This window comes from Neolamprologus brichardi, chromosome 1, assembly GCF_056152115.1.
Source record: "Neolamprologus brichardi isolate AB-2024 chromosome 1, ASM5615211v1, whole genome shotgun sequence".
In the NCBI taxonomy this organism is placed as follows: domain Eukaryota; kingdom Metazoa; phylum Chordata; class Actinopteri; order Cichliformes; family Cichlidae; genus Neolamprologus; species Neolamprologus brichardi.
The window spans coordinates 26,094,456-26,107,586 of NC_142104.1; the positions used below are offsets into that span (position 1 = coordinate 26,094,456).

A 13,131-nucleotide genomic window follows, 5' to 3' on the forward strand; every position below is an offset into this window, starting at 1 on the left:
CAGAAAGGTATTTTACCCAGTTTACTTCGCACCCGCTCGGTTGTTTCCCTGAATAATCGGGCTTTCAGGTGTTTTTTCATCTACTGTCAAAGTCCCGTGACAGCTAACAGCTGATCACCTGTCCTTTCATTTCAGTTTATTCTCTATTATTTCACCAGCTTCGTTACCGATAATTGCTGCACACACACCGAGACCTTTGTGTGTTTTACAGCGATCAACAAAACACATGGTGATTATTAAATTATTACTTAAAGGGCACCATGACAGGAAAAAAACAGTTTCCCCCAGGACAGTGAAGAAATTTATCAAGAAATTGTTTCAGGGTGAGATCATAAAACATAACAGATAACATTCAAGGGAAACCGATAGGCACGAATGGTTTCCTTTGATAATAAAAAAGGACAATGACCTTTATGGCCCTACATCATTACTATATCAATAACATTATTCCCCAGGCAGTCTGGAAGGACTCTGATCTCTGTCCCTCACGTCAATCTAAGTTTTTAGATTTCTTTCTGGTAAAAACAGTAATGCCCAAAAGACAAAACATAGTTAAATACGAGATGCACAACCTCACTGTGGTTTCTGCTGGCATCTTTTAAGTTGACCGTCTAAGAGGAAGTGTTGGGGTTAACGTGATGATACAAAGAAAACAACACCAGGCAAATTGAAAGTAAGTAATAATGAAACTAACAGGAACCATTCAACCAAATTTGATTTATTAAAACACAAATAAAACTGTGCAAAACATATATCCCTCTGTGTTCTTTTCGTCAGCAGCCAGAACCAAGCAAATCCATTCAGTCCCGGTACTTATTTGGTCATGAACAACATACAGCACGTACACATGAAAGAATAAAAAATGACAAAATAAGTAATACTGACAAAATACTGTACCATGCATACAGACCCATCAACAGAAGTCTGACTGAACAAAGCGTCATTGTAAAGAATATTTTATCATGAACCGTACTCATGCTTGACAATAAAAGTGACTTTTTGCCCTGAAAAGAAGCCCAAGAGCATGTCTTAAATTATTCTCCTTAACACTGTTTACAAATCATAATAGAATAAATCCCGGATGACATCAAACGGAACCTCTTCAAACAAGTCCAAAGCTCTTTAGCGTCCCTTCTTGGTCTGTGTGATCTCTTAGTCTGTGGTCTTCAAGTGTCTTTGCAAGTGTTTGGTGACCTAAATGGTGCGAGTAAATGAAAACTAGAGACGCGCTCGAAACTGCTTGCTGTCATCATCTCACCACTGTCCTGAGGAGTCAGCATCACAGTTTTACAGTGCAGCGCGGCATCCGTACCTGACGGTGACAAGGTGACAGAGCGCGGGAGGACAGCAGAGGCTTCGAGGAAGAAACAAGCCAACGTGTGCTACTCTCCCGAGGGAGGCTCCAGGTCTGCGATGAGAACGTTTCCATCTGACTCCGTAGCCTGCGAGTCCGTTTGCCTGAAATAAGCGCTGCCGAGCGTGGGGAGCCGCTGGAAACGTCCGGAGCTCCTCTTGTACAGAAACCACATTACCCCTGCCAGCAGGATAAAGATTAGCAACGCTGCCAGCACAGCAGCGGGGATGACACCGTGATGCAAACCTGAAACGCACAACAGCAGCTTTTGTGTAGTCGTGCTCTAAATATAATGTGTGAACCTCTTATTAAATAGCATGCAAAGGGCTTAAACACTGCAGCAGGAATCGCGGTCAGCATGTTTAACCACATCTTTGAGCTTCCAGCTGAATGCGGCCCTGCAACATGAAACAGCATCCTCACACATATCAAACCTACGGAAAAACATTCAATGTTTTTAAGTTATTTAGCTTGAAATGCACTTTACCATTCAGCGGTTTCACTTCCACCTCAGTATTTCCATCTGGAAAAGAAATGCATAACCGTTTTGAACTCATCAGGTGAGAATATGCAGCAAAGATCAATAAATAGGAAAAGTTTATGCTTTCAAATGTTATGTTACGGTGCAGCAACAATTATCAAAAGAATCAATATGAACATTTGATTTATTTTAGGTCTCAATAATGATTTCCAACCATTTCTATAGAGCTAAATATATAAAACAAACAGACAAACAAAGAAACCTGTGAATCCACCACACTGAACCAGTAAATACAAGTCAGGAGGGATTTAAGCTTTTATGTTGCTTATTCCATGGTATGACCTCACCATCCAAATGCCGCTGCAGAAATTGAGTCATCAGACCAAGCAACATTTTTCCTATTTTCTAATGTCTAATTTTGGTGAACCCGTGCAAACTGTAGCCTGACAGGCGTGGCACCTGGTGTGGTCTTTTGCTGCTGTAACCCATTGTTGTGTATCCAGAGATGCGCTTGTAACCTGTGGTTATTTGACTTACTGTTGCCTTTTTATAAGTTTGAACAAGTCTGGCTACCCTTCTCTGACCTCTGACATCGACAGAGTTTTTCAGTAAACAAGACTCTGTTAGTCGCATAAGAAATGACTTGGGCCCACTATCAGCTAATGTACATCCCCATTGAAAAGATCTTGGTTTCATTTTCGATTCTACCCTCAAGCTGGACAAACAAATAAACTCAGTTGTTTGTGGCAGTTTTTTCCAACTCAGGAGCATTTCTAAACTCAAAAATATCTTGCCATCTAAAGATCTGGAAACCGTTATCCATGCCTTCATATCATCACGTCTTGACTACTGTAACTCTCTCTAAACCGTTATCCATGCCTTCATATCATCACGTCTTGACTACTGTAACTCTCTCTATTTAGGCATCTGTCACTCAAGCCTGTCCCGCCTGCAACTTGTTCAAAATGCAGCCACAAAGCTCCTGAGGGGTACCAGAAAGAGAGAGAGTATTACTCTGATACTCGCATCTTTACATTGGCTGCCAGTTAAATATAGAGTTGATTTAAAGGTTTTATTATTTGTTTTTAAAGCCCACCAAGCTTGGCTCCAGGTTACATTTCTGATCTCCTTAGCCTGCACCTACCCACTCAAACTCTGCGCTCTTCCCGTCAGATGTTTTTACTGGTTCCACGCTCCCAGTTAAAATCTAGAGGTGACAAGGCTTTCTCCATTGCCGCTCCTAGACTCTGAAACAGTCTTTCCTCTTTTAAAAAATCCTCTTCCTCTTTGGAAATCTTCAAATCAAATTTAAAGACCTATCTTTTTCCAAAGGCTTTTGGATCTCTTTGACACCTCATTTATTCTGTTTTAGCTATTCTCATCTTTTATCTCATTGGATGATGTATGCATGTGTATATGTATACATGTATTTTATGTTCACGTATGTGTGCTTGTGTGTGAATGTGTGTGTATGTGTACACTTTTGTATATGCATGTGCATATGTACACATACATGTATATTTCTACAAAGAAGTATATAGAAGAATCTGCCTGTGTGTGTATATATATGAATGTGTTACAATGTATCCCAAACTATCCTGCCTTCCCTGTTTTGAAGTTTTACTTAAAATGAGCTGCAAACACAGATGACCATGGATGGTTGGATTTCCAAGAGAAAGCAAAATACTTCACCAAATAGTTGCTTGCTTACTCTGCAGATTTGTGTTCAGAAGGAGCTGTTTGGCTGCTCTACTGTTTTCACCCAAAACACTGAAAACTGGCTGTCAGTCGGAAAACCAAAACACTGAGCTGAAAGACGTAGAAATAATATTTAGAGTTTAATTCAAATCTTCCTCCAACAGAGTGAACAAGGAGTTTACCTTTATGTCTCTTATCTAATCTTCTCTGTACTCCACTTTTGTTTTAATGTCAGTTCTTTTATTTTCTTTGTGACTTAGGTGCAGAATTTGGGAGCCTCTGATTCACGTTACCTGAGATGATTTTGCAGATGAAGCCAAGCCGCTCTGTGCACGGTGTAAAGTGCCAAGTACCATCAACTACCCTAGTAGTGACACAGGAATCCTCAGTCAGCAGCTTGGGGTTTGGACCTTTGTGGGGCCAGTTGGTGTACTCCATTGGTGAACCATCTACCCAGGCCATAGAGTCAGCTAAAAGCAGATTCCTCACTTTAATGACACGACATTGTGTTTTATCTGATGGCACAGAAAAGTGACTGACTCTTACTGTCAACATTGAAGTGCATCCCCAACCATAAGGTCTGGGGAAGGAACCTCGATGACCAGAGCTGCTCCATGATGAAACGGTTCTCTGTCTCATCCTCAATGGTCAGGACATCGGAGGTGTTGACTAGTGGGTGACAAAAACAGAAACATGACACACTCACGATAATTAGTGTTGTAAAGGAATGCGAATATGACAAAAATATGTATTTGCTTTCTTACTAAAAGGCAGACGTTTGAATTTAACCTTCATTTTTGAATGCAATATATGAGCAGATACGCTGAGAATGCCGGCCTGACTTTGAAGAGATAGGAGATAGGAAGCAGGGTGAAACAACAACTTGGCTCTGTCCTGTTATAACTGTGAAGTTGGCAGGCGAGAAGAGACGTCTTAAGGAAAAAAATCAAAGAAAATACCAGAAAAATAACCCGCCGCAAAAAACAAAACAAAACACAGCTTAACGTTACACTTTACTTTTTATTGCCGTGGGTGGATGTTATCTTTGCAGAGAGACAGGCTCGTTGTTTCATCCTGCTTCTGAACTTCTTGCCAAGTTCAGCTCAGCTTCATTAATCTAGGTGCTGCATGTGGTCCTACAGTGCTGTGAAAAAGCATCTCCCCCTTTACTGATTTCTACATTTTTTGTCAAACTCGGATGTTTCAGATAAACAAGCACATTTTAATATTAGAGAACGATAACCCGAGTTATTTAGTTTTAAAATGATGGCTTCAGCTATTAAGGGAAAAAAGCTCTTCGGATCTATTTGTCCCTATTTGAAAAAGTAGTTTCTCTCCTTTGTGAATCATGAATGAACTGGGATTAACTACACTTAATTTCACTAGCCACACCCAGGCCTGATAATTGGCAGACCTGTTGAATCAAGAAATCACTTAAATAGAACCTGTCAGACAAAGTAAAGCGGGTTAAAGAAACTCAAAAAGCAACACGTCACGCCACAGTCTGAAAAAACAGCTGAGAAATAAGGTCATTTACAGCTATCGGTCTGGAAACATTAACAGATAGCAGCTGCGTTGGTAGTGACTGTAAGTCATATCCGACGAATAGCTTACCTTTATTCCTGCAGTGCTCTCTTGACTTCTCAAAACTACGTTTCTCCGCCACGGACTCAAAGCTGTAACAACCATGTCCAAATTTCACCCATGTGGAGGGACACGCCATCACATTCGCGGTTAACGGTTTATTGCCTGCGAGGGACAGCAGGAGAAGGCGGGAAATGGGTATTTTCACACATTCCGCTGTGAACAACAGAAACCAAAAGCTGAATAGATGCAATGTCGGGTGCACGGATTTTCACTGAAGTAGCACCGACTTGGCTTGGAGGGACTTTGGGGAACATGGCACAGGGCTCCTGGCAGCAGAGTTTCACAGTCAGCTCGCCGCCAGCCTCCATTCACGTCCATGTACACGCACTCGCCGGTCTCAAAGTCGTCATCGTCATCGGCTGCGTCCCAGTGCGTGTACACTGTGTCGCTGCCATCCGACCACTGATAATTGATGCCGCTCTGTAAGCAAGCACAGTCACAAAGTGTCAGTCATGACTTAACTTTAAATAAGAAGCAACCAAAACGTTCCTGAAATCAGTGCTGACACTTGCGTGGATAAACCGTCATTAGCGCTGGGTTTCTACCAGTGTGTCAGGTGTATTTCTTCAGACCAACACCCATTTTATTCTATATTTTACTGCATAAAACCATCTGTTATGTTATATATTTAAAAATCAAAAAACTTTATTTAAGGAGATATATGTTTCCGAGGGAGCATCTAGCCACTGGTCAATGTATTACTGACTAAAATTTGCTAAAATTAATTTAATTCAATTTATTTATACAACACCAAATCACAACAACAGTCGCTTGAAGGTGTTTTATACTGTAAGGCAGACCCTACAATAAAAATGAGTAGCTGGCTTATCTTTAACATGATTAATAGAGGAAATCAGCTCCTCACACACACTGTGTTCATTTGTCTCGACGCTCAAGATATTTTACAGTGGCTAGGAAGACTGACGGGAAAACACGTGCCCCTGAGATCTCTACATGGGCAACACGCCAACAGAGGTCTCACTAAGGAATAAGACAGTGATATCAACTAGAGTGAGGTCCTCTAGTATCAAATGCTTTTGCTTCAACTCCGATACATCCCACACACCCAGAAACGTCTAAATATCACTTCCCTTTGTCAGCAGAAGTCCACAGCCCCACCTATCAGGAGTCACAAATCAGACCCCATGACACTGAAACAGGTCCCTTTAATCTGATTGTTCAGACTGTTAGCATTGTGTGCCAACTTCCTACTTTCTATCTCAACTGTGTGACAGCAGTACACTATATATATATACCAGGGAGGATATACTTTTTTGGTTGTGTTTACATGTGTGAGGCTCATTCTGGTTGTAAACATAACAGTTTGAAAAGTTTTTAATGCATTCTGCTAAAAGGTATGTAGTGTGGGTTCATGTTAAGAAGCTATTAAAGGTTGGCTTCCATCCACCGAAGTCTTCAAGGCCAACTTAATGATTTATTTAAAACTCACAAAAAGCCTTATAAGTGTGTTGTGTGTAACATAGAAAGTAGTGCATAAAGATTTAAAATGTCATGTCACACTTGACCTCTGACCTCTCTTTGAGATCAACAGATCAACAGCTTTATGGAGCTATTTAAGACTGTTTCTTACTGCCAATGTTTGTACCGACAACATAGAGGCATACAGAGAATAATGTATGGGCATTCTATGTATCACGTTTTAGTTTTCCTTCAAATATCATGTCATATTTGATCTCTGATATCACTTTTGCATTTCATGTCTGCCTTTCTTTCAAGCAGATCCCAAAATGCTTTATTTTTTCTGGACTACAAAGATCTTAAAGTACATTTAAAAGGAGCAAGGAAAACAAAGTGAATATATATATGTACAAAAACAAATACTGTTTACTTAAAAGCAAATACTGTCCACTGAGTGAGCTGCCTTGGGAAAGGTTGGCACTCTGAGTGCTTCGTCTGGTGTAATGCCTTCGGTTTATTGCTTATTATTCTGTTAGTGTTCAGCAATAAGGATGTGCTGTCATTTTGTGTCATCATATGTGGTTGTGCTTTGAGGTTAATACTGATTCTCACTGTTGCTTTCACAACTTGCAACATTTTCATCTGCATGCTTAATGATCTGTACCCTTTTAGTCTTGTCCAAAGAAGTGAACTTTTCTGCAAAAAAACAAAGTGCGCAAGGACAAAGTGAGCTTTGCTGGAAAAGATAATAACATAAAAAAAAACAAATGTAAGTTAACTGAAGTTAAATCTTTGACGTTTTCCTTCTTAATAACAATTAAATTGAATGCGTTAAATCTGAAGACAGGAGCTTGGTAGAAATGCTTTTTAACAAAAAATGTACTGCATAACTCTGAACTCTTCACACTAAGGTTTTGCAGACATGTGACCACTAACCACATGGCGCTAACTTGATGTGTGATGTGTGTAGGATCACGTGAAGATGGCCCCAGTCATACAGGCCTAGAGACTGCTGTGTGACAATCTAGTTGCTAGGGAAAAATGTGTATTCCCCAAACAGCTGACAAAAACCTCCTGGTGATTGTGATTTAGCATTTAGGCTAACCATCCGCACATAACTAAGAAAGCCGTTTAGGTATTGGAAGCAGTCTGTGTATGTCCAAAAAGGATTTGTTTAAAGATACACACAGTAATATCTCACACAAACACACTACAGAGGTATACAGTACATAACAGATAAGAGGATAGAAGGTACATACGTCTACACTGTACAGTCCAATCCAGTGCGGCGCTCCCAATCTATTGACAAGGAAAGTAAGGAAAGCCTGGTGGTAGGCATCTGTAACGCTCACAAGGTCAGAATCATGGCCTTTGCACTTATTCATCGCGTCGTACCAGCTCAGGTTGCCAGTCACAACCTTGTAGTTGCGGTTCCTGTACTCAATAATTTCTGGGAGAAGGTGGTGGTATGAGTGGGTGGGGCGTTTGGATGGATCTGTGACAAGAAAGCAGGGAGGGGTGTGGAAAGAACTCAGGGTTCAGCATGTTGGATTAGTTCATACACAGCTAATGGATCGCTGATTAGCTTTGCCATCATCCATCCATCCATCCATCCATCCATCCATCCATCCATCCATCCATCCATCCAAACCTTCAGAGCAAAAAAACAAAACCAAAGCTAAAGAACCTGAGGGAGCCTTACCTTGAGGTTTCTGACATACAAAGCCATACCCGCTCTCGCTGCACTTCTCGTCGTACCACTTCCCCGTCAGGTGGAAGTTGTGGTTGTTGGACAGGACAGTACACAGAGGCTCATCAGTATATCCTTGGAGCCACGTGTCTTCCTGAGAACATAAAGAACCACTACTAAAGAACTACTGACAATAGCACATTTATTAGCATGTGTCACCTCTGTTCACGACAAGCTCGTTTCAGGAACAGTGAATCACTACCTCCCAGTTGACTGCCCCAGAATCACCTGATTTTCTTTAATACGATAACTTTAGCATATTTAATAAAGTCAAACAAAATTTTAGACTTAAACGATGAAAATGTCACGACTTGAGCCCAAAAACTGCAATCAAATCAACTTTATTCATACTCCAAGTGTCTAAAACCAAAGTAATGAGATGAATGAATTATTCTTTTTTTGTATTCTTCTTCTGGCTCCTCCCTTTAGGGCGCGCCACAGTGGATCACCTGCCATCATCTCACTCTTTCCCCTCATCCTCCTCTATCAGACCAGCAGTCTACACGTCTTCTTTCACTACATCTATTACTCTTTTCTGTGGTTTTCCTCCTTTCCTAATGGCTGGCAGCTCCATATTCAACATCCTTTATCCGCTATCCTTCCTCTGCACATGTCCAAATCATCTGTGCCTTCCTTCAAATCTCTGATTCACTAACTGATCTCCATCCGTCATGTCTGTCTCTCATTTTCTTCATTAGCTTCTCAAAGTATTTCTCTTTGCCTGGCCAATCAATACAAGTCCTTTTCTCCTTCCTTAGTGTCCATAAGGCTCGCTACAAGGCTTATTTCTTGCCGCCTCTCTTTGCTGTGTCCCTATCCTCCCAGCACTCTTGTCTACTTTCTTCATCACTATTTCTATCCTACTTTTTCTTTGCTAACATCTTCCTTTGCATACTTTTCTATACGTCTTCATTCCACCACCAAGTCCCCTTGTTTTCTTTTTATGTCTGACAGACATAAAAAGAAAGTAAAAAGAAGACAATAAAAAAAGTTATTGTACAAAAACCATCAGCTGATTTGGAGGAGGTCAGGTGGTATTTTTTGTCATATGATGACAACGTGTTGTCACAACCAGCTGCTCACCTTTTTTTTTTCTTTGAAGGGCCAATTTTTACAGCAGTGGGAGGAGCTATTTCTCCTTATCTAATATAAAATGACTAACTTGGATGTACTAAGCTCTCACAGGACAAAAAGCAAGGTACTTCCTACATATTCACACAGTCACAAGCTCATATACAGTAGGGCAAAAAAGTATTTAGTCAGCCACCGATTGTGCAAGTTCCCCCACTTAAAATGATGACAGAGGTCAGTAATTTGCACCAGAGGTACACTTCAACTGTGAGAGACAGAATGTGAAAAAAAAATCCATGAATTCACATGGTAGGATTTGTAAAGAATTTATTCGTAAATCAGGGTGGAAAATAAGTATTTGGTCACCTCAAACAAGGAAAATCCCTGGCTCTCACAGACCTGTAACGTCTTCTGTAAGAAGCTTTTCTGTCCCCCACTCGTTACCTGTATGAATGGCACCTGTTTGACCTCATCATCTGTATAAAAGACACCTGTCCACAGCCTCAACCAGTCAGACTCCAAACTCCGCCATGGCCAAGACCAAAGAGCTTTCGAAGGACACCAGGAAAAGAATTGTAGACCTGCACCAGACTGGGAAGAGTGAATCTACAATAGGCAAGCAGCTTGGTGTGAAAAAATCAACTGTGGGAGCAATCATCAGAAAATGGAAGACATACAAGACCACTGATAATCTCCCTCGATCTGGGGCTCCACGCAAGATCTCATCCCGTGGGGTCAAAATGATCATGAGAACGGTGAGCAAAGATCCCAGAACCACACGGGGGGACCTGGTGAATGACCTGCAGAGAGCTGGGACCAAAGTAACAAAGGTCACCATCAGTAACACACTACAACGGCAGGGAATCAAATCCCGCAGTGCCAGACGTGTTCCGCTGCTGAAGCCAGTGCATGTCCAGGCCCGTCTGAAGTTTGCCAGAGAGCACATGGATGATACAGCAGAGGATTGGGAGAATGTCATGTGGTCAGATGAAACCAAAGTAGAACTTTTTGGTATAAACTCAACTCGTCGTGTTTGGAGGAAGAAGAATACTGAGTTGCATCCCAAGAACACCATACCTACTGTGAAGCATGGGGGTGGAAACATCATGCTATGGGGCTGTTTTTCTGCCAAGGGGACAGGACGACTGATCCGTGTTAAGGACAGAATGAATGGGGCCAAGTATCGTGAGATTTTGAGCCAAAACCTCCTTCCATCAGTGAGAACTTTGAAGATGAAACGAGGCTGGGTCTTCCAACATGACAATGATCCAAAACACACCGCCCGGGCAACAAAGGAGTGGCTCCGTAAGAAGCATTTGAAAGTCCTGGAGTGGCCTAGCCAGTCTCCAGACCTCAACCCCATAGAAAATCTGTGGCGGGAGTTGAAAGTCCGTGTTGCTCGGCGACAGCCCCAAAACATCACTGCTCTTGAGAAGATCTGCATGGAGGAATGGGCCAAAATACCAGCTACTGTGTGTGCAAACCTGGTAAAGACCTATAGTAAACGTTTGACCTCTGTTATTGCCAACAAAGGTTATGTTACAAAGTATTGAGTTGTATTTTTGTTATTGACCAAATACTTATTTTCCACCCTGATTTACGAATAAATTCTTTACAAATCCTACCATGTGAATTCATGGATTTTTTTTTCACATTCTGTCTCTCACAGTTGAAGTGTACCTCTGGTGCAAATTACTGACCTCTGTCATCATTTTAAGTGGGGGAACTTGCACAATCGGTGGCTGACTAAATACTTTTTTGCCCCACTGTATTAAGAATATGCTAGCAGTTCTAGCAGTTAATAAAGTGAACTTCAGGTATTTTCTACAGCTTACATTGAGAGGGTTCTTTGGTTCTACTGGAGACCAGTTGGTGTAGCTGACTGGCCTCCCATTGGTCCATTTCATGGTGTCCTCATCTCGCAGCCCAATCCACACACCTACAGCGCTTCCCTGGAGAAACATGGTGATGAAGGCTACAGAAATGATGACATGACAGGAAAAAAAAAGTGGAAATAAAGCTGTTTGTCTTCTCAGGCAGTGATTGTGCAGTGAATCATTGACGCATGGTTGTGCAGTTCACTAAGACTCTACCTTGTTCAATCTCATCTTCTATGGCAACTAGCGAGCCTTGAAAAGAAGAGCAGATGGACTGGGCATCGTTCCAACTCTTTCCCTCCTTTGGACTGGTAGGGAGGTGAAGCAGGAGACACTGCCAACACACACAACCACACACACAAAACATGAATGCAAATCAGTATTCCCAGATCACTGACAGGACTGTTGTTTGGAGTGTGCACGACTCAAAGATACAGAAGTCAAAGCATGTAGGAGGGAGGAGGTAATGTAACCACAATGTTACTGGTTAACAAAAAGGGAAAGTTTCAGCAACAAGAGCTCTGCTTCTTGATTCAATTTGAGAGAAATATGGTCGCGTTACACGAGGAAATGACAGCGTCTCTGTTGTATTTTGAAAGCAGTTAAGGTTTCTCTGACTAAGGATTTCAAGCCCCATTAACTATGAACCGAGTCTCTTTGTTATTATCGTGTTTCTCTCCCTTCTAGTACTGTGCAAAAGTCTTAAGCCACCTCTCATTTTTTCGAGGAAAGTAGGAAATAATTGCAGCAATTTTTTAAATGCACAAACATACATAGAATTATAGCATATAAGGCAAAAAAAAAAGAAGAAAGACAACAATTAGATACTTTCCAGATGGCATTAGATGTTGGATCAAACTCCAACGCTACTTTTCTGCCTTCATAATTGCATTAATTTTGACAACATTCCCAACATCCCTGTCTGAAATCCAGTCCCAAACCACAATAGAGCCTCCACCGTGTTTTACAGATGCCACCAGATGTTACAGATGTTGTACCTCTCTCCTGATCTTCTGTGTAAACACTGATGATGATTTGAACCAAAAAATCCAAATTTGGATTCACTTCATCAGTCCAGTTCTTGTGTGATCTGGTATACCTCAGCCTTTTCTCCATGTTTCCCTTCCTTAGGAAATGCTTCTTGACAGCCACCCTTCCACTGATAACATTTCCGCTGAAGCTTCACTGAAAAGTAGATGGATGAACTGAAGGACCAGATGCATCTCTCAGATCCTGTGTCAAGTCTTTACCAGATTTTTTCCTATTGCATTTATTTCAAAATAATTGTTTTGATGACGCCAAAAAATCCACAATTTAAACAATCATTCATTATCGATTGATATTGCTTCATGTGAGCATGTGCTGGTTCTTGTGAGGTTGATGCAGCTCGAGTGCTGTCAGTGCTGCTCTTTAACATCACAACAGTCCAGAAACAGTGAATGGAAACACAAACATCCTGCTTTAAACCCAAAGGCAGCTGGGAATTTAGAGGAAGCACAGATGGTAAAATGAGCCACTTTTGTGCAGTTTGCTCTTCGTAATAATAATGTGGTAGCAATGTCGAGTTTCACTTCATCACTTAAACCACTTTAAGCATATTTGCACTGCACAAGACACTAAATAATGTGGATTGCACAACACTGGACATTATATTCCTCATTTCCAGTTAATAATTGTACAGCTGCTGTTATTGTGTATATATATATATTTATATTTCTTCATACATTCTTATATATCTCTATACTGTGTATTGTGTATTTTGTTGTACAGTTATTTTATTTTCAACTTTAATTTATATATTTTATCTTATTCTTTCCCAGTTAAATTTACCCTT

At 41.0% G+C, this 13,131-nt stretch overlaps 1 protein-coding gene across 3 annotated transcripts in view; it reads right to left on the minus strand.

The window, feature by feature from the left end:
• Positions 1-746: 746 nt before the first annotated feature.
• The window catches only part of pla2r1 (phospholipase A2 receptor 1), a 31,976-nt gene continuing 19,591 nt past the window's right edge, over positions 747-13,131 (minus strand). For 2 of the 3 annotated variants that reach the window (XM_087839839.1, XM_087839849.1), the window contains 10 exons: positions 11,514-11,631; positions 11,256-11,395; positions 8,302-8,443; positions 7,859-8,094; positions 5,408-5,600; positions 5,148-5,282; positions 4,080-4,202; positions 3,827-4,003; positions 1,842-1,877; positions 747-1,600 (listed from right to left, as the gene is read on the minus strand). In XM_087839839.1, the coding sequence (XP_087695965.1) occupies positions 1,383-1,600; positions 1,842-1,877; positions 3,827-4,003; positions 4,080-4,202; positions 5,148-5,282; positions 5,408-5,600; positions 7,859-8,094; positions 8,302-8,443; positions 11,256-11,395; positions 11,514-11,631 (1,518 nt within the window). In that variant the 3' untranslated portion in view covers positions 747-1,382. Of the gene's footprint in view, positions 1,601-1,841; positions 1,878-3,826; positions 4,004-4,079; positions 4,203-5,147; positions 5,334-5,407; positions 5,601-7,858; positions 8,095-8,301; positions 8,444-11,255; positions 11,396-11,513; positions 11,632-13,131 lie in introns of all 3 variants that reach the window. The other variant, XM_087839846.1, reaches the window with a different exon arrangement.